Source organism: Anopheles darlingi, chromosome X, assembly GCF_943734745.1.
Source record: "Anopheles darlingi chromosome X, idAnoDarlMG_H_01, whole genome shotgun sequence".
NCBI classification, from domain to species: domain Eukaryota; kingdom Metazoa; phylum Arthropoda; class Insecta; order Diptera; family Culicidae; genus Anopheles; species Anopheles darlingi.
In genome coordinates, this window is record NC_064873.1 from 13,012,692 (window position 1) to 13,033,908 (window position 21,217).

Sequence of the window (21,217 nt, forward strand, 5' to 3'; positions counted from 1 at the left end):
CGCTGCGTCGCAGGCAGAGGGGTCTACTCATTGTTCAGTGGGCAGGTCTTCTCACTGCTATGTGGGAGGAAACAGCTGGAGTTCCCAGCTCTGAGCGAGAAGGAGAAAGGGAGAACAGAACACAGAGAGAAACAGAGGGGAGTAAGAGAGATGGAGATCCCCAATACCTCCCACTGAACAATGAGCAGACCCCTTCGCCTGCGACGCAGCGAGAGGAAGGCTGAGAAGGTTCCCAAGCAACCATAGGTAGCCTTCAGTTCTCATGAGGAGAACAATAAATCCCCCTGAAGGCTCCAACAGTTCTGCTGCTGACAACAATCAGAACACCAAATCCCCTCAAAGGCTCAAACAGTTCTCCTATGAGAACACGAAATCCCCTTGAAGGCTCAAACAGTTCTTTTATGATCGGTTTGACGTTTCAATTTCACGAAAATTCCTGAAACAACAACAACGTCGGTTGCATCTTCGCTTGTTAAAACAAGTGAAAAAACGTTTAAATTAGTGAAAAAATGTAGTGTAAAATAAGTGAAACAGTAGTGTACCATCGTAGTAAGCTGAGGTAAGTGTAGTTCACCGAAAATACGTGTTTGTTTTTTGTCCGCCGCAGCATCCGCAGCATCGTGATCGTGACGCAGTTACTGATATTATGAAGGAACACCGGATGATAAGAAAGGCTATGGGATGAGGTAAGTACGCCGGTCGTGCATCATCATCGGGCGCAATAGCAGCATTCGGTACATCATGTGCAGTAGACACAGCAGCCGGTGCAAGTACCTCATCCGATGTTACGTGGAGTGCTAGTTACCGGTACGCAGAATGGGGGAGGTGAAGGATGCGCTCACCTTTCGAACAGTGATGCTCCGTTGCCAGCCCGTACGCCATACGTGAATGGTGCCGGTGGTGTGCCGAAGGAAATCGCCGGTGGTGAGTGGAGTGCGGAGACGATAGAGGACATCAATGCGACTACAGCGGTGCTTGCCCTGAAGCATGGACCGAAAATTGTCATCGAAAACTCCTTCCGTAATGGGTAAGTGGCGCCGGCGCCGAGGAAGTGCGAACAGGGTTTTTACATACAAATGATAACAATGATCTCTACCCCGTAATGAATGATAACAATGATCTCTAACCCGTAGCACGCCACCGGCTATCACATCACCGCAGCGCGGGAGACCGATCGGCTACGGCCCTGATCGTCAATGAGGGGTCCCCTCTGCTGATCGGGAATGGTAGCAGCTGCTGCTCGTCATCCGACGAACGGATCCACAATGAATTGCTGCGGCATGCACTGACGCATCATCCGCTCCATCACCACCACCATTCTAACCCAGTGTGCATTTTGTAGACCCCTCTGCCTGCGACGCAGCGAGAGGAAGGCTGAGGAGGTTGAAAACGAAACCCCCGCGGCCTGCGACGGGGTCGAGGAAGGGGCAAATGCGACGCTCACTATGAAACCGCTCGTAGGCAGCGGGGGAAAGAGCGGAAGAAACCCAGAGGAGGAGGAGGTTTCGCGCGCGAGCTTGTGGGACGCTGTTGCGGAGGGGGAAGGGCGGAATGGGAAGAGAAGAAGGGCGAACGAAAACGAACGCGAGCTTGTGGGTTTCGATTTCGAGGGGTGGGAAGGGCGCAAGAGTCGAAGGGCGATTCGAACGGCAGCGCGCAAGAGAAGGGAACAGAAAAACGAGACGGAGCAACCTCGAGCAAAATTCGGCAAAGTCCCGATCGCGGCAGTCGAAATTTTTCTAAGTCCCGGGAGGCACGCGTTCCACAGACGGTGCAGTGCAAGTGCAGCCAAGTGTTTGTCGACAATGTAGTGGAAAGTGATTGTGAAGCAGTAGGTGTTGACTGCAGTCCACATGCAAGGTAAGATAAAACAACATTACATTACCCCGGAAGTAATCTAATATTTTGATATGTTTTTTTCCTCTCCGACATGTACACGAGCATTCTGCATCGAACGGTCAACCTAAAGGTCACAGAACACGCCAACGATCGAAGTACGCGTATGGAACACGCGGTTGAACAGGAACGTTCATGATCGCAGCCCGGATCACGCCGCCACAGCGACGCCACCAAGCCAGATGCAGACGGACGAAGACGACGCCACCACCACCAACAGCACGAACGGCAGACATCACATCATGATGACGTCACACCATGACGACGTCATCACCTAAGTCTTATGGCGTCACGGGGTGGGTTCGAAATAATTAGGAAAAATAAACGCCACCGCCATTGAGCGATGGCTTACGGACCAATCAAAGCGTACTTCATTTTGGGTAGGGAAAGAGTATAGGACAGAAAGAAAGGGGGCTATAGGAGAGAGCGAGACAACCACAGTCCACGTCTCCGAATCGCTCTAGTCTCCGTTCCTTGGGCCCCTATAGTCTCGAGCTAGTCTCGTGGGTTATTTGCCATAAGCGCGTTGTTCCGGAGACTAGAGCGAGACTAGAGCAAGACTACAGCATTTCTATAGTGAGAAGATCGTCTCACTGTTATCTGGGAATCAGCATCACAGTGAGGTTCAGCAACGGTACCTCATCGGATGCTGCTTACGAAAACAGCGAGTAAAGGTAAGTCTTTATACCGGTGGTCTGCTTCATTCTCATTCTCTTTCCTCCTTTCTCTTCTTGACAGCCTCCATCCACATCATGCATTGGCCAAGGATATGCGCTCTCCTCCCCAGCCTCATTGAACGGTTCGTTAAAGCGATCAGAACCGAACGATTCGTACAGTGGGACCCCGACCGATTACCATCATCACCATCACCACCGTAATCGACAGCAACTCGTTGCATCATCGGATGAACGGACAATGCAGATAACAAACGGTGCCGGCACTCCTCGACCCTATCATCCGCATAACCTCGGCATGGAGTACGGTGGCCCAGCACCACCGTCACTGCCAGGTACGGGTACCACGGTGACCCCATACTAATACCAAAGCCCGCTCCGGAAAGGGGCGCACGGCATCGCGGAGATAAGAGGGTGATTTTTATGGGTAAATTAGTGTAATTTATATATAATTTAAAAAAATCATAATTTTTTCAAATAAAATTTGGTGTTATACATATATTTGTAGAAAATAAATATATATATCACATGTACACAATATATACTGTGGGGGCAGGCTGCGGACAAAATGAGAACTATTTTGGGGGATTCAGCGTTCTCATCAGACGTTCTGATGGGCATTCTGAATCCCCCAAAATTTGTTCTCCTTGGTTCCTTGGGTTGAAAACGAAACCCCCGCGGCCTGCGACGGGGTCGAGGAAGGGGCAAATGCGACGTTCACTATGGAACAACTCGTAGGCAGCGGGGGAAAGAGCGGAAGAAACCGCGAGGAGGAGGAGGTTTCGCGCGCGAGCTTGTGGGACGCGGCTGCGGAGGGGGAAGGGCGAAATGGGAAGAGAAGAAGGGCGAACGAAAACGGACGCGAGCTTGTGGGTTTTGATTACGAGGGGTGGGAAGGGCGCAAGAATCGAGGGTCGATTCGAGCGGCAGCGCTAAAGAGAAGGGAACAGAAAAACGAGACGGAGCAACCTCGATCGAAATTCGGCTAGTGCGAGTGCAGTTGAGTGTTAGAAAAGTTAACAAAAATAGATACAAAGTGATTGTGATACTCTAGGTGTCGACTGCAATCCGCAAGGTAAGTTAAAACAACATTACGTTGCTCCGTAAATGAACTAATATTTTGAAGTTTTCTTTCTCTCCGACATGTGCCCAAGCATTCTGCATCGATGGAAGAAACCGCGCCAACGATCGGTGTACGCGGTGCAGTCTACAGCGATCATCAGCGCGAACAGGAAAGTTCTTGTATGCAGCCCGGATCACGCCGCCACAGCGACGCCACCAAGCCAGATGCAGACGTAGACGACGCCACCACCACCAACAGCACGAACGGCAAACATCACATCATGATGACGTCACTCCATGACGACGTCATCACCAAAGTCTTATGGCGTCACGGGGTGGGTTCAAAGCAATTAGCGAAAATAAACGCCACCGCCATTGCGCGATGGCTTACCGACCAATCAAAGCGTACTTCATTTTGGGTAGGGAAAGAATATAGGACAGAAAGAAAGGGGACTAGAGGAGAGAGCGAGAGAAAGGGTCACGTTTGATTGGTTGAAATCGAGACGATTTTGTTCCGGCCCTGGTGGACGAAATCGGGCCGCCAAAATATTTGCCAAATGTATGTATCGTTCCGTTGGCGGCTGGATCTCGGATCGATTTTTCTATAGTGAGAAGTCTTCTCACTGCTATGTGGGGTGTTGATGTGCGAAATAAAAAAATAAATGGCACCACGCGTAGCCCACTAGAACGCACACAAATGCATTTTAATGCGCCATGATGGCGTCGGGAGAAAAGAAAGAAAGGGGGCTATAGGAGAGAGCGAGACAACCACAGTCCACGTCTTCGAATCGCTCTAGTCTCCGTTCCTTGGGCCCCTATAGTCTCGCGCTAGTCTCGTGGGTTATTTGCCATAAGCGCGTTGTTTCGGAGACTAGAGCGAGACTACAGCGAGCCTACAGCATTTCTATAGCGCCCACTGAACAATGAGCAGACCCCTCCGCCTGCGACGCAGCGAGAGGAAGGCTGAGGAGGTTGAAAACGAAACCCCCGCGGCCTGCGACGGGGTCGAGGAAGGGGCGAATGCGACGCTCACTATGGAACTGCTCGTAGGCAGCGGGGGAAAGAGCGGAAGAAACCGCGCGGAGGAGGAGGATTCGCGCGCGAGTTTGTGGGACGCGACTGCGGAGGGGGAAGGGCGGAATGGGAAGAGAAGAAGGGCGAACGAAAACGAACGCGAGCTTGTGGGTTTCGATTACGAGGGGTGGGAAGGGCGCAAGAGTCGAAGGGCGATTCGAACGGCAGCGCGCAAGAGAAGGGAACAGAAAAACGAGACGGAGCAACCTCGAGCAAAATTCGGCAAAGTCCCGATCGCTGCAGTCGAAATTTTTCTAAGTCCCGGGAAGCACGCGTTCCGCAGACGGTGCAGTGCAAGTGCAGCCAAGTGTTTGTCGACAATGTAGTGGAAAGTGATTGTGAAGCTGTAGGTGTTTAATTTAATTTAATTTAATTTATTTAAAGTGTTCGCCGTCAGGCTAGACACAGTATCTTAAAACTAAGGAGGACATAATAAAGAAGCGGGAGCTTATGAATAATAGAGGGAAAGGCACAGGAGGGTGAAAAACAGAATAAGGATGCAAAACAAACTACAACCGAGAGTGCGAAAATCCCGCGACTCCGATCAGACGACGATCGATGAAGAGGAGTGGAGAGCAGTGAAGAGGGCGAAACGAAAAGCAGAGAAAGAGAGATGAAAATCGAACAGGTGATAGACGAGGTTGAAGCTACGGAGACACCGAAGGCGGGGATCCGTAGTACCGTGGAGGGTACGACGACGGGGAACGAGGAAGAGAGAGCGGTGGCGTAAAGTGCGCGATGGACAGTACAGGGGGAGACGGGCCAGGAGGCCCGGCACGTCGAGCCTACCCATCAGGACGCCACCTATGAACAGGTTCTGCGCTATTGTGCGTCTAAGCTCCAGTGACGGCAGTCCAAGCAACTCACAGCGGGCAGAGTAGGATAGTGTGAGGGCAGGAGCACTCCCCCTGCGCCAAAGGACTATACGCGTGAAGCTCCGTTGGATATGCTCGATCTTTGAGATAAGCATTACACCAGACGGGTTCCATACAATGCTTGCATATTCCAAGGTTGGTCTCACGAGCGCACAATAGAGACACCTAAGGCAGCTGGGATCGTTGAAGTCGCGCGAGATAGCCCTAATCAGCCCCAAGGTCTTGAAAGCCTTTGCAACAGCTGATTGAATATATTCCTGGAACGTTAAGCAGCGATCAAGCGTCACCCCAAGGTCCCTGACGGAGGAGACGCGGGACAAAGAAACAGAGTTAAGCAGGTAGTTAAAAGAAATCGTACGAGAACGAGAGAAAGAGATTACAGAACACTTATCAGGACACAGAAGGAGGAAGTTGGCTGAGCACCAGAGGGAAATAGAATCTAGGATTTCTTGCAGAGCAATACAATCGTCGATGCTGTGGATTGGGGAATAGATTTTTAGGTCATCAGCGTAAAGCAAATGACCCTCAGGAGGCAGGATGTTGCACATATCATTCACGAACAGAATAAATAAAAGAGGAGAAAGAACACTACCTTGGGGGACGCCTGAAGTGCAGAAGACTTCCTCCGAAAGGGAAGAACCTACCCTTACTCTGCACGAGCGACCAGAGAGGTAGGACTGAAGCCATGCAAGAGTGTTGGGAGATACCCCAAGCTTGTTGAGTTTAGCGACCAAAAGAGCATGTGGGACACGATCGAAGGCCGCCTTGAAGTCGGTGTAGATGGCGTCCGTCTGAATGCCCTGGTCTAACCTTGACGTGGTGGAGGAGACGAATTCCACGAGGTTGGAGACGGTTGAGCGTTTCGGCATGAAGCCATGCTGGCGAGGGCTGATCCAAGCGCTCACCGCAGCTAACAGCGAGGGGTGGATCACAGATTCGAAAACCTTGCTGCAGTTACTGATCAGCGATATCCCCCTGTAGTTTGCCACGCACGCCTTGTCCCCTTTTTTGTGGATCGGAATTAGGTGTGCTCTACGCCAGAAGGCCGGGAAAGTTTTCGACTCCAGGGACATCTTGAAGAGTGTCGAAAGCGGAGCTGCCAGGACAGAGGCGCAGTTTTTAAGTACCGCGGCCGGGATACCGTCGGGCCCAGGCGAGTAGGACGGTCGAAGGTTGTGGAGTGCCTCGCAGACAGATGAAAGCTGCTTTCACATCGAGCGCATTTTTAAAAACGCCAAAGTTGGCGTTTTTTGACGCAAAAGCTTATTTTATTGTTCACACCTAGGTTGCGCGAAGGTCGATTTAAAATACACGAAAATCAGCACCAAATCACTACCGCCACCTTATCAAATCATGATAATTAGTTTAATCTTCACGCAAAATAGTTATTACCCGGATTTCAACACATTCCTGCCAAAACAAATTGCAAAACCAAAGGGCAACGCTGGCTTGCTTGCGTAGCCTGCTACAGTCGGCTCAGAACCTGCCACAATCTGTAGATTTTTACAGATCCGAAAAAAAACGCCAACTTTTAAGCTCTTCAAAAGCTCCAAAAAATAGCTTTCGGTGCGTTGCGTGAACACTTCCGTATATTTTCATGTGATACAACCGTGTTTTCTGCGTCAAAAAACCTGCTGCGTCTATTAGTGGCGTTTAAACGCGCTCGATGTGAAAGCAGCTGAAACGTTAACCGGGAGCTCGTTCACGCAGAAAACCCCAGACGGCGTGTAGGCGAGACCAGCATCGAGTGCCGATGGGTCCTGTATTGGAGCGTCAAACAGACCGGCGAAATGTTTTGAAAACAGGGCACAGATGTCCGTTTCATTGTTAGCCTGCTCCGTGTCCAGAAACATAGCGCTTGGCATACTATAGCCCCCTCTGCGGGCGTTTACGAAACTCCAAAAGGAATTCGGATTTGATCTGAAGCGCTCTTGAATTTTGTCTACGAACCTCCGGTAACACGCTCTGTTGTACAGGCGGTAAGCCGCTGACGCCAGCTTAAACATCGTCCTGTTAAAGGCTGACCGATCGTTGTTGTAACGTCGACTAGCACGGTTGCAATCGCGACTGAGGCTTCGCAAAGTGCTGTCCGACCACGAAGGCAGGGGAGGGGGATAGTAACGAGGAGAACAGGCGTTAAGAGAAGAAATAGTGATTTCGTTGAACTGAGCCACAGCCTCATCGACTGTCGAACATAAAAACAAAAAAGACCAGTCGATGTGGGAAAGGATTTCGCACAATCTGAGGTAGTTAGTTTTGCGATAGTTGAAAGCGGGAGACGAGGATTGAGCAGAGGAGTTATCAGAGCTAGCGGAAAGAGGAAGCTTAAGAACTAATGATAGAGGAGGGTGATAAGGATCACGATTCACGAGCTGGAACGCAGCCGGATGGATCGATAAGAGTGGCGCGCTCGTCGAGTTCACTAAAACCAAATCCAGCAATCTTCCCATGTAATTCGGCACCCCGTTCATCTGGAGTAGTTGTGATTGCTGTAGCAATCCCATGAACGCCGCGCCGGAATTAGAGTTGGCCTGCGGGATTGGTTGCAGGATAGCCGGCACGGAGGATGAAGAGCCAGTCCAGGGCAGCGAAGCTTGATTGAAATCACCACAAAGGATGAGGAGATCGTTCTGGGCCATTCGTGCCGACACGTCGCTCAGGCACTCTGCTAAGGCCTCGAATGTGTCCTCATCGGCTGAGAGGTAGGGGGGGATATACACTACGCCAACGAATATTCGTGGGCGCGATGGATGGGAGATTTGAACCCACACCATCTCCAGCGAACAACGAGTGACGGGAATCCGAGCAGCACGAAGTTTAGTCGAACAAGCGATCAGTACGCCGCCTCCTCTCGATCTGGTGCTGTTTAGAACCGAGCGATCGCACCTAAACACGCTAAATTCGGAAAGGTCGAATAGGAGTCCGGACGGTAGTGATGAGTCAAGCCAGGTTTCCGAAAGCATTACGACGTCGCAATTGGCCTCTGAAGAGGCGAGTCGGAGTTCAGAGGTTTTTGTCCGAAGGCCCCGAGCGTTTTGGTAATACATTGTAAAGTCGATCTTTACAGCAGGAGGTGAATGGCCATTCTGGCGCTATGCCCGAGGGACGTGATGAGCGTCGTGGTGAGTGGCCGAACCCGACAGAGAGGTGACTGAGTTGCGAGCCGTTGGTGTAAACACTTGGTCCCCAGCCACCGTGGGACGCGCGACTAGAGGCCTCTGCATAGGCCGGTTTATAAATTCGCCGAAGCAAATTGACGCAGGCCAAGTGGCTGAAGCCATCGCACGCGCGCGGAGAGTAGCGGGTAAGCCTATTTTAAACGAAACATACGACATTCTGTCCGTATCAGCGCCAGCCTTGGTTAGTCGGTGAACCCGCATATCGTTGGTGCCAAGCCGCAGTTTCAGATACTCGGTAAGCTTTGCTTCTGTGCAGCAAGGCTTAAAGCCCGACAGATAAAGCCAAAACCTTGGCGTGGCAAGGCAGTCGGCTATCATAGCATCAGCGGGAGACGGGCCGGATCCAAATCGTAGTGCTGGCGCAAGTACATGTGGCGAAGTCGTGGTCGTGTTAGTGGCATTCGGCAGAGTGTGATCGTGTTGAGAGAGTGTCTCGGTGTGCGTCGCGATGCAGTCCGGAGTCGGTGTCGTTATATCAATGATGGCTGAATCGGTCAAGGGCTGCGTACAAAGGCTGCGTAGTGCCGTGCGCGTCGGTGACGTCCTGATTAGGCTCACAGGAGACGAAGCGGTAGGTGCACAAGCTTGGCTACGCGACGATAACGGTACATCACAGATGGCTACCAAGCCGTGTGTGCTAACAGCGTGAGAACTGGAGGCAATAGGCAAGCCAGCACTGATGCAACCGCGCTCCTGATGCACATTGGAGGGGGAGTTGCCGTGCACACGGCCAGCAAAACCGTTGGCCAGAGCAGGCTGCATCCCAACACCATGTTGAGGGGAGGTCAGCGAAACGGCGCCCGAATGCGAAGCCACGGCCGTCGCCAGTTGCGATGATTCAACGTATTCCCTACGCTGGTGGGTATTCCTTACGCTGGGTGCAACGGTAATGGCGGAATCCGTTTCCACAGTATCGCGTGCGACAGTTGGTGCAACTAATGCACCTGCACACGGCGAGAGAGTGCGAGCAAGAACGTGAGCTAGGCGGCGCTCGAACTCGAATCAACCCGAATGTTGTTAACAGCACTGCGAGAATTAACCGAACTATCACTGGAGATCGTAAAAACAGCGGAGCGGAGATGGAACACGTCCGAATAGTACGAGTGTCAGTTGGAAAGTGTTGACTGCAGTCCACATGCAAGGTAAGATAAAACAACATTACATTACCGCGGAAGTAATCTAATATTTTGATATGTTTTTTTCCTCTCCGACATGTACACGAGCATTCTGCATCGAACGGTCAACCACGCCAACGATCGAAGAACGCGTATGGAACACGCGGTTGAACAGGAACGTTCATGATCGCAGCCCGGATCACGCCGCCACAGCGACGCCACCACCACCAACAGCACGAACGGCAGACATCACATCATGATGACGTCACACCATGACGACGTCATCCCCAAAGTCTTATGGCGTCACGGGGTGGGTTCAAAACAATTAGCGAAAATAAACGCCACCGCCATTGCGCGATGGCTTACCGACCAATCAAAGCGTACTTCATTTTGGGTAGGGAAAGAGTATAGGACAGAAAGAAAGGGGACTAGAGGAGAGAGCGAGAGAAAGGGTCACGTTTGATTGGTTGAAATCGAGACGATTTTGTTCCGGCCCCAGTAGACGAAATCGAGCCGCCAAAATTTTTGTCAAATGTACCCAGTGTGCAATGAGTAGACCCCTCTGCCTGCGACGCAGTGAGAGGAAGGCTGAGGAGGTTGAAAACGAAACCCCCGCGGCCTGCGACGGGGTCGAGGAAGGGGCAAATGCGACGTTCACTATGGAACTGCTCGTAGGCAGCGGGGGAAAGAGCGGAAGAAACCGCGAGGAGGAGGAGGTTTCGCGCGCGAGCTTGTGGGACGCGACTGCGGAGGGGGAAGGGCGGAATGAGAAGAGAAGAAGGGCGAACGAAAACGAACGCGAGCTTGTGGGTTTCGATTACGAGGGGTGGGAAGGGCGCAAGAGTCGAGGAGCGATTCGAACGGCAGTGCGCAAGAGCAGGAAACAGAAAAACGAGACGGAGCAACCTCGACCGAAATTCGGCAAAATCCCGATCGCTGCAGTCGAAATTTGTCTAAGTCCCGGGAAGCACGCGTTCCGCAGACGGTGCAGTGCAAGTGCAGCCAAGTGTTTGTCGACAATGTAGTGGAAAGTGATTGTGAAGCTGTAGGTGTTGATTGCAGTCCACATGCAAGGTAAGATAAAACAACATTACATTACCGCGGAAGTAATCTAATATTTTGATATGTTTTTTTCCTCTCCGACATGTACACGAGCATTCTGCATCGAACGGTCAACCACGCCAACGATCGAAGTACGCGTATGGAACACGCGGTTGAACAGGAACGTTCATGATCGCAGTCCGGATCACGCCGCCACAACGACGCCACCAAGCCAGATGCAGACGTACACGACGGCACCACCACCAACAGCACGAACGGCAAACATCACATCATGATGACGTCATACTATGACGACGTCATCACCAAAGTATTATGGCGTCACGGGGTGGGTTCGAAATAATTAGCGAAAATAAACGCCACCGCCATTGCGCGATGGCTTATGGACCAATCAAAGCGTACTTCATTTTGGGTAGGGAAAGAGTATAGGAAAGAAAGAAAGGGGGCTATAGGAGAGAGCGAGACAACCACAGTCCACGTCTTCGAATCGCTCTAGTCTCCGTTCCTTGGGCCCCTATAGTCTCGCGCTAGTCTCGTGGGTTATTTGCCATAAGCGCGTTGTTCCGGAGACTAGAGCGAGACTAGAGCGAGCCTACAGCATTTCTATAGTGAGAAGATCCCCAGATAACAGTGAGACGATCTTCTCATTATAGAAATGCTGTAGTCTTGCTCTAGTCTCGCTCTAGTCTCCGGAACAACGCGCTTATGGCAAATAACCCACGAGACTAGCTCGAGACTATAGGGGCCCAAGGAACGGAGACTAGAGCGATTCGGAGGCGTGGACTGTGATTGTCTCGCTCTCTCCTATAGCTCCCTTTCTTTCTTTCCTATACTCTTTCCCTACCCAAAATGAAGTACGCTTTGATTGGTCCGTAAGCCATCGCGCAATGGCGGTGGCGTTTATTTTTCCTAATTGTTTTGAACCCACCCCGTGACGCCATAAGACTTAGGTGATGACGTCGTCATGGTGTGACGTCATCATGATAAGATGTCTGCCGTTCGTGCTGTTGGTGGTGGTGGCGTCGTCTTCGTCCGTCTGCATCTGGCTTGGTGGCGTCGCTGTGGCGGCGTGATCCGGGCTGCGATCATGAACGTTCCTGTTCAACCGCGTGTTCCATAAGCCGTGGCCACACGGGGCGAAAACTCTAGCGCAAACGAAAAAATTAATACCAAAACTTTTGCGCTTCGATATGTTTACATGGCCGGGTTGAGGAAATTAAAATCGTTTTTTTGAAGAAAAGGATTGAATACACTAGCAATGATCACTCACTGTCGATGTAAACAACAAAAAGAACATATTGTGAGCCCTACCGTTTGCAAAAAGCTTTTACGCTAGGTTTTACGCTCCACGGACCAATAATCGTTTGACAGCATGTAAACGGCAAGCGTAAACGTTTTGGCATTAATTTTTTCGTTTGCGCTAGAGTTTTCGCCCCGTGTGGCCACGGCTATACGCGTACTTCGATCGTTGGCGTGTTCTGTGACCTTTAGGTTGACCGTTCGATGCAGAATGCTCGTGTACATGTCGGAGAGGAAAAAAACATATCAAAATATTAGATTACTTCCGGGGTAATGTAATGTTGTTTTATCTTACCTTGCATGTGGACTGCAGTCAACACCTACAGCTTCACAATCACTTTCCACTACATTGTCGACAAACACTTGGCTGCACTTGCACTGCACCGTCTGCGGAACGCGTGCTTCCCGGGACTTAGAAAAATTTCGACTGCCGCGATCGGGACTTTGCCGAATTTTGATCGAGGTGGCTCCGTTTCCTTTTTCTGTTCCCTGCTCTTGCGCGCTGCCGTTCGAATCGCCCTTCGACTCTTGCGCCCTTCCCACCCCTCGTAATCAAAACCCACAAGATCGCGTTCGTTTTCGTTCCCCATTCTTCTCTTCCAACTCCGCCCTTTCCCCTCCGCAGCCGCGTCCCACAAGCTCGCGCGCAAAACTTCCTCATCCTCGTGGTTTCTTCCGCTCTTTCCCCCGCTGCCTACGAGCGGTTCCATTGTGTGCGTTGCATATGCCCCTTCCTCGACCCCGTCGCAGGCGGCAGGGGTGTCGTTTTCAACCTCCTCAGCCTTCCTCTCGCTGTGTCGCAGGCAGAGGGGTCTACTGAATGCTCACTGGGTCGTCTCACTGTTATCTGGGCAACGATCGGTGTACGCGGTGCAGTCTACAGCGATCATCAGCGCGAACAGGAAAGTTCTTGTATGCAGCCCGGATCACGCTGCCACAGCGACGCCACCAAACCAACGTAGACGACGCCACCACCAGCAACAGCACGAACGGCGAACATCGCATCATGATGACGTCACACCATGACGACGTCATCACCAAAGTATTATGGCGTCACGGGGTGGGTTCGAAATAATTAGCGAAAATAAATGCCACCGCCATTGCGCGATGGCTTACCGACCAATCAAAGCGTACTTCATTTTGGGTAGGGAAAGAGTATAGGACAGAAAGAAAGGGGACTAGAGGAGAGAGCGAGAGAAAGGGTCACGTTTGATTGGTTCCCAGTGTGCAATGAGTAGACCCCTCTGCCTGCGACGCAGCGAGAGGAAGGCTGAGGAGGTTGAAAACGAAACCCCCGCCGCCTGCGACGGGGTCGAGGAAGGGGCAAATGCGACGTTCACTATGGAACAGCTCGTAGGCAGCGGGGGAAAGAGCGGAAGAAACCGCGAGGAGGAGGAGGTTTCGCGCGCGAGCTTGTGGGACGCTGCTGCGGAGGGGGAAAGGCGGAATGGGAAGAGAAGAAGGGCGAACGAAAACGGACGCGAGCTTGTGGGTTTCGATTACGAGGGGTGGGAAGGGCGCAAGAGAAGGGAACAGAAAAACGAGACGGAGCAACCTCGAGCAAAATTCGGCAAAGTCCCGATCGCGGCAGTCGAATTTTTTCTAAGTCCCGGGAAGCACGCGTTCCACAGACGGTGCAGTGCAAGTGCAGCCAAGTGTTTGTCGACAATGTAGTGGAAAGTGATTGTGAAGCTGTAGGTGTTGACTGCAGTCCACATGCAAGGTAAGATAAAACAACATTACATTACCCCGGAAGTAATCTAATATTTTGATATGTTTTTTTCCTCTCCGACATGTACACGAGCATTCTGCATCGAACGGTCAACCTAAAGGTCACAGAACACGCCAACGATCGAAGTACGCGTATGGAACACGCGGTTGAACAGGAACGTTCATGATCGCAGCCCGGATCACGCCGCCACAGCGACGCCACCAAGCCAGATGCAGACGGACGAAGACGACGCCACCACCACCAACAGCACGAACGGCAGACATCACATCACGATGACGTCACACCATGACGACGTCATCACCTAAGTCTTATGGCGTCACGGGGTGGGTTCAAAACAATTAGGAAAAATAAACGCCACCGCCATTGCGCGATGGCTTACGGACCAATCAAAGCGTACTTCATTTTGGGTAGGGAAAGAGTATAGGACAGAAAGAAAGGGGGCTATAGGAGAGAGCGAGACAACCACAGTCCACGTCTCCGAATCGCTCTAGTCTCCGTTCCTTGGGCCCCTATAGTCTCGAGCTAGTCTCGTGGGTTATTTGCCATAAGCGCGTTGTTCCGGAGACTAGAGCGAGACTAGAGCAAGACTACAGCATTTCTATAGTGAGAAGATCGTCTCACTGTTATCTGGGTTGAAATCGAGACGATTTTGTTCCGGCCCTAGTGGACGAAATCGGGCCGAAAAAATATTTGCCAAATGTATGTATCGTTCCGTTGGCGGCTGGATCCCGGATCGATTTTTCTATAGTGAGAAGTCTTCTCACTGCTATGTGGGCACTTTCCTTGGTGAGGTGGCTCTATAGCGGCCCTAAAAGGGTGCCACTATGCAGCCCTATAGTGAGCACATTTCTCACTATGGAGAAAAATCTCAGTATCCCCATAGTGAATGGTCGGTGGTACCCACTGAACAATGAGCAGACCCCTCTGCCTGCGACGCAGCGAGAGGAAGGCTGAGGAGGTTGAAAACGAAACCCCCGCGGCCTGCGACGGGGTCGAGGAAGGGGCAAATGCGACGCTCACTATGAAACCGCTCGTAGGCAGCGGGGGAAAGAGCGGAAGAAACCCAGAGGAGGAGGAGGTTTCGCGCGCGAGCTTGTGGGACGCGGCTGCGGAGGGGGAAGGGCGGAATGGGGAGAGAAGAAGGGCGAACGAAAACGAACGCGAGCTTGTGGGTTTCGATTACGAGGGGTGGCAAGGGCGCAAGAGTCGAGGGGCGATTCGAACGGCAGCGCGCAAGAGAAGGGAACAGCAAAACGAGACGGAGCAATCTCGAGCAAAATTCGGCAAAGTCCCGATCGCGGCAGTCGAAATTTTTCTAAGTCCCGGGAAGCACGCACTGGGACTTAGAATATTTCAGAGTCGGCGTCGTTCTGGGACTTAGCCAAATTTGTAGCAGAGAAAGTGTTGCGGAAAGTGATAGTGATATTGTGAGTGACAGCATCAGTTTACATGCAAGGTAAGAAAAGATGACATTGTGAAGATGCAAGTGATTTAACACCTTTTATTTGTTATCTTTTTCTCCGACATGTTCCCGAGCATTGATCGAAGAACGCGTATGGAACACGCGGTTGAACAGGAACGTTCATGATCGCAGCCCGGATCACGCCGCCACAGCGACGCCACCAAGCCAGATGCAGACGTAGACGACGCCACCACCACCAACAGCACGAACGGCAGACATCACATCATGATGACGTCATACCATGACGACGTCATCACCAAAGTCTTATGGCGTCACGGGGTGGGTTCAAAGCAATTAGGAAAAATAAACGCCACCGCCTTTGCGCGATGGCTTACGGACCAATCAAAGCGTACTTCATTTTGGGTAGGGAAAGAATATAGGAAAGAAAAAAAGGGGACTAGAGGAGAGAGCGAGAGAAAGGGTCACGTTTGATTGGTTGAAATCGAGACGATTTTGTTCCGGCCCTAGTGGACGAAATCGGGCCGCCAAAATATTTGCCAAATGTATGTATCGTTCCGTTGGCGGCTGGATCTCGGATCGATTTTTCTATAGTGAGAAATCTTCTCACTGCTATGTGGGTATTTTCGCTAATTCCCACATAGCAGTGAGAAGACTTCTCACTGTAGAAAAATCGATCCGAGATCCAGCCGCCAACGGAACGATACATACATTTGGCAAATATTTTGGCGGCCCGATTTCGTCCACTAGGGCCGGAACAAAATCGTCTCGATTTCAACCACCCACATAGCAGTGAGAAGATTTCTCACTATAGAAAAATCGATCCGAGATCCAGCCGCCAACGGAACGATACATACATTTGGCAAATATTTTGGCGGCCCGATTTCGTCCACTAGGGCCGGAACAAAATCGTCTCGATTTCAACCAATCAAACGTGATCCTTTCTCTCGCTCTCTCCTCTAGTCCCCTTTCTTTCTGTCCTATACTCTTTCCCTACCCAAAATGAAGTACGCTTTGATTGGTCCGTAAGCCATCGCGCAATGGCGGTGGCGTTTATTTTTCCTAACTGTTTTGAACCCACCCCGTGACGCCATAAGACTTTGGTGATGACGTCGTCATGGTGTGACGTCATCATGATGTGATGTCTGCCGTTCGTGCTGTTGGTGGTGGTGGCGTCGTCTACGTCTGCATCTGGCTTGGTGGCGTCGCTGTGGCGCATGATCCGGGCTGCGATCATGAACGTTCCTGTTCAACCGCGTGTTCCATTTGATCGTTGGCGTGTTCTGTGACCTTTGGGTTGACCGTTCGATGCAGAATGCTCGGGCACATGTCGGAGAAGGAAAAAAACATATCAAAATATTAGATTACTTCCGGGGTAATGTAATGTTGTTTTATCTTACCTTGCATGTGGACTGCAGTCAACACCTACTGCTTCACAATCACTTTCCACTACATTGTCGACAAACACTTGGCTGCACTTGCACTGCACCGTCAGCGGAACGCGTGCTTCCCGGGACTTAGACAAATTTCGACTGCAGCGATCGGGATTTTGCCGAATTTCGGTCGAGGTTGCTCCGTCTCGTTTTTCTGTTTCCTGCTCTTGCGCACTGCCGTTCGAATCGCTCCTCGACTCTTGCGCCCTTCCCACCCCTCGTAATCGAAACCCACAAGCTCGCGTTCGTTTTCGTTCGCCCTTCTTCTCTTCTCATTCCGCCTTTCCCCTCCGCAGTCGCGTCCCACAAGCTCGCGCGCGAAACCTCCTCCTCCTCGCGGTTTCTTCCGCTCTTTCCCCCGCTGCCTACGAGCAGTTCCATAGTGAACGTCGCATTTGCCCCTTCCTCGACCCCGTCGCAGGCCGCGGGGGTTTCGTTTTCAACCTCCTCAGCCTTCCTCTCACTGCGTCGCAGGCAGAGGGGTCTACTCATTGCACACTGGGTCTTCTCACTGCTATGTGGGCACTTTCCTTGGTGAGGTGGCTCTATAGCGGCCCTAAAAGGGTGCCACTATGCAGCCCTATAGTGAGCACATTTCTCACTATGGAGAAAAATCTCAGTATCCCCATAGTGAATGGTCGGTGGTATTTTCGCTAATTCCCACATAGCAGTGAGAAGACTTCTCACTATAGAAAAATCGATCCGAGATCCAGCCGCCAACGGAACGATACATACATTTGGCAAATATGTTGGCGGCCCGATTTCGTCCACTAGGGCCGGAACAAAATCGTCTCGATTTCAACCAATCAAACGTGATCCTTTCTCTCGCTCTCTCCTCTAGTCCCCTTTCTTTCTGTCCTATATTCTTTCCCTACCCAAAATGAAGTACGCTTTGATTGGTCCGTAAGCCATCGCGCAATGGCGGTGGCGTTTATTTTTCCTAATTGTTTTGAGCCCACCCCGTGACGCCATAATACTTTGGTGATGACGTCGTCATGGTGTGACGTCATCATGATGTGATGTCTGCCGTTCGTGCTGTTGGTGGTGGTGGCGTCGTCTACGTCTGCATCTGGCTTGGTGGCGTCGCTGTGGCGGCGTGTTCCGGGCTGCATACAAGAACTTTCCTGTTCGCGCTGATGATCGCTGTAGACCGCACCGCGTACACCGATCGTTGGCGCGGTTTCTTCCGTCGATGCACAATGCTCGGGCACATGTCGGAGAGAAAGAAAACATCAAAATATTAGTTCATTTACGGGGCAACGTAATGTTGTTTTAACTTACCTTGCGGACTGCAGCCAACACGTACTTTATCGCAATCACTTTGTATCTATGGCCCCTATTACGAAAAAGTCGATAACGCTATCGATCGACAAGGGATGAACTTTTGGTCATTTTTGTTCATTTTGGTTCATTCCTTGTCGATCGATAAAGCCGCTTGTCGATCGATAAGGAAATAATCGACTCGAACTGTCATCCCATACATTTTTTCGAGCAGTTTGGTTGTCAATCGACAAAATGGCATTGCGAACGCACATTTATCGATCGATTAGTTATCGACTGCTCCGGAGCAGTCGATAGCGTCGATAGTTCATCTTTAACGCTGTTTTTGGTTGGAAGATGGTAGTTTTTAAGCATGTAAATGTTAATTAGGATGAAGGAAAACATTCTTAAATGTTTTATTTGATATTCCCTGTCTTGCCCCCTTTTAAAAAAATATTTTTCGCATCAAAAAAATTTTTTTCCTATAATTTAGCAGCGAAAAGCTCTTATTAAAAGCAGATATTTTTGAAACCAATCAAAGCTTAATTCTGCATGGAATGCAATGTAATTTCCATCGATTTTTGATTGCGCATATGCGGCTGTTTGTAGAACCTTCGCGATTAGCCAACCGGATGCTTCGATGCGGTGACATGGCGATTGCTGGCTTTCTTAATGCTCCAGTAATCACGTCGGAAGACCATCGAAAGAATCAAAAGTCAAATTCGGCGTTGTCAACAGTAAACGCCTACAAGCTTCACAGAGCTAACTGCGGAAAACTACAGACACCTGCACCACATCGTCCTAGCAAAACTTAGATCACGGTTTCTGTTAACTACCAGAGGACCCATCGCTAGGGTAAACGTTCTGAAAATCCCCCCTCTCGATCGAAATATCGAGAAGGAATATTAAAATACATCACCAAAAAAAACATGAAAATGAACATGAAAAAACATGGAATACATGATTAAACATGAATTAGATTATAAAATTAATCAAAAAGACAGCAGATCAGCATCAGATCATCAGCATTTCTACAAATTTTTCTATAATAACTGTGAATTTAAACAACTTTTGACGTATTGCCTGCTTTCGAGCAGCTCCGCGTTATCGACTCGATATCGATTGTGTTCATCTGAAATTCGAGTCGATTAATTTGTCGATCGATAGCGTTATCGACTTTTTCGTAATAGGGGCCTATATTTGTTAACATTTCTAACACCTAGCTGCACTTGCACTGCACCATCAGCGGAACGCGTGCTTCCCGGGACTTAGAAAATTTTCGACTGCCGCGATCGGGACTTAGCCGAATTTTGCTCGAGGTTGCTCCGTCTCGTTTTACTGTTCCCTTCTCTTGCGCGCTGCCGCCCGAATCGCCCTTCGAGTCTTGCGCCCTTCCCACCCCTCGTAACGGAAACCCACAAGCTCGCGTTCGTTTTCGTTCGCCCTTCTTCTCTTCCCATTCCGCCCTTCCCCCTCCGCAGGCGCGTCCCACAAGCTCGCGCGCGAAACCTTCTCTTCCTCTGGGTTTCTTCCGCTCTTTCCCCCGCTGCCTACGAGCGGTTCCATAGTGAACGTCGCATTTGCCCCTTCCTCGACCCCGTCGCAGGCCGCGGGGGTTTCGTTTTCAACCTCCTCAGCCTTCCTCTCGCTGCGTCGCAGGCAGAGGGGTCTACAAAATGCACACTGGGTTGTTTTGAACCCACCCCGTGACGCCATAAGACTTTGGTGATGACGTCGTCATGGTGTGACATCATAATGATTTGATGTTTGCCGTTCGTGCTGTTGGTGGTGGTGGCGTCGTCTACGTCTGCATCTGGCTTGGTGGCGTCGCTGTGGCGGCGTGATCCGGGCTGCGATCATGAACGTTCCTGTTCAACCGCGTGTTCCATACGCGTTCTTCGATCGTTGGCGTGGTTGACCGTTCGATGCAGAATGCTCGGGCACATGTCGGAGAAGGAAAAAAACATATCAAAATATTAGATTACTTCCGGGGTAATGTAATGTTGTTTTATCTTACCTTACATGTGGACTGCAATCAACACCTACAGCTTCACAATCACTTTCCACTACATTGTCGACAAACACTTGGCTGCACTTGCACTGCACCGTCAGCGGAACGCGTGCTTCCCGGGACTTAGAAAAATGTCGACTGCCGCGATCGGGACTTAGCCGAATTTCGATTGGGGCTGCTCCGTTTCGTTTTTCTGTTCCCTTCTCTTTCGCGCTGCCGCTCGAATCGCCCCTCGACTCTTGCGCCCTTCACACCCCTCGTAACCGAAACCCACAAGCTCGCTTTCTTTTTCGTTCGCCCTTCTGCTCTCCCCATTCCGTCCTTTCCCCTCCGCAGCCGCGTCCCACAAGCTCGCGCGCGAAACCTCCTCCTCCTCGCGGTTTCTTCCGCTCTTTCCCCCGCTGCCTACGAGCGGTTCCATAGTGAACGTCGCATTTGCCCCTTCCTCGACCCCGTCGCAGGCCGCGGGGGTTTCGTTTTCAACCTCCTCAGCCTTCCTCTCGCTGCGTCGCAGGCAGAGGGGTCTACTCATTGCACACTGGGTGGTGCTCACAAATTCTCACAAGGGCGAGCCTTCTCACCAAGGAAAGTGAGGTTCACAACTTCTCACAAGAGCGGAAATTTTGGTTTGTAGGGTTCCAATTAGAGCTTGCTCAGGATTGGTCGGTTTCTGGAGAGCAAAACAATTGGACATGCGCAGTTCTCGCGCTCTCTCTCCTCTCTCGTCTTCGATCGTTCTTGGTGGTACTGATCTTCTACCGAGGTATTGGGGATCTCTATCTCTCTTACACTCCCCTCTGTTTCTCTCTGTGTTCTGTTCTCCCTTTCTCCCGCTCAGTGCTGGGGTGCTTGGGAACTCCAGCTGTTTCCTTGGTCAAGTTCGTAGTCGGGTATGTGTGTGGTGGTAGTAGTGTTCAATGTTGCAAGTCTGTTCGTGGTGCTGGAATATCAAGGAGAACGATTAATGCATGGCTTTTATTGATTGGGGGAATTATACTTACCTACCGATGTGGATGTATTTCGTCGATGCGATCGGAAGCGAACTTTGTTGCGAAGCACTTTAAACGCACAATAACAAGATGCACAACTTCACCAACTTGAAATCAATAAGTATGGCTATCAATAAAT

General features: G+C 50.9%; 2 protein-coding genes across 2 annotated transcripts; both read left to right on the forward strand.

Moving 5' to 3' along the window:
- Window positions 1–237: 237 nt before the first annotated feature.
- LOC125949059 (uncharacterized) lies at window positions 238–1,495 on the forward strand. Its single transcript, XM_049675750.1, has 2 exons — window positions 238–1,027; window positions 1,134–1,495. Exons 1-2 carry the CDS (start codon window positions 783–785, stop codon window positions 1,198–1,200), a joined length of 312 nt encoding a protein of 103 aa, XP_049531707.1. The 5' UTR covers window positions 238–782; the 3' UTR covers window positions 1,201–1,495.
- A 7,713-nt stretch (window positions 1,496–9,208) lies between these two features.
- On the forward strand, window positions 9,209–14,229 carry LOC125959894 (uncharacterized). The gene is made up of 3 exons (XM_049692891.1): window positions 9,209–9,365; window positions 13,770–13,956; window positions 14,038–14,229. The coding sequence occupies exons 1-3, from the start codon at window positions 9,209–9,211 to the stop codon at window positions 14,129–14,131; spliced, it is 438 nt and encodes a 145-aa protein (XP_049548848.1). The 3' UTR covers window positions 14,132–14,229.
- The last annotated feature ends 6,988 nt before the right edge of the window (window positions 14,230–21,217 follow it).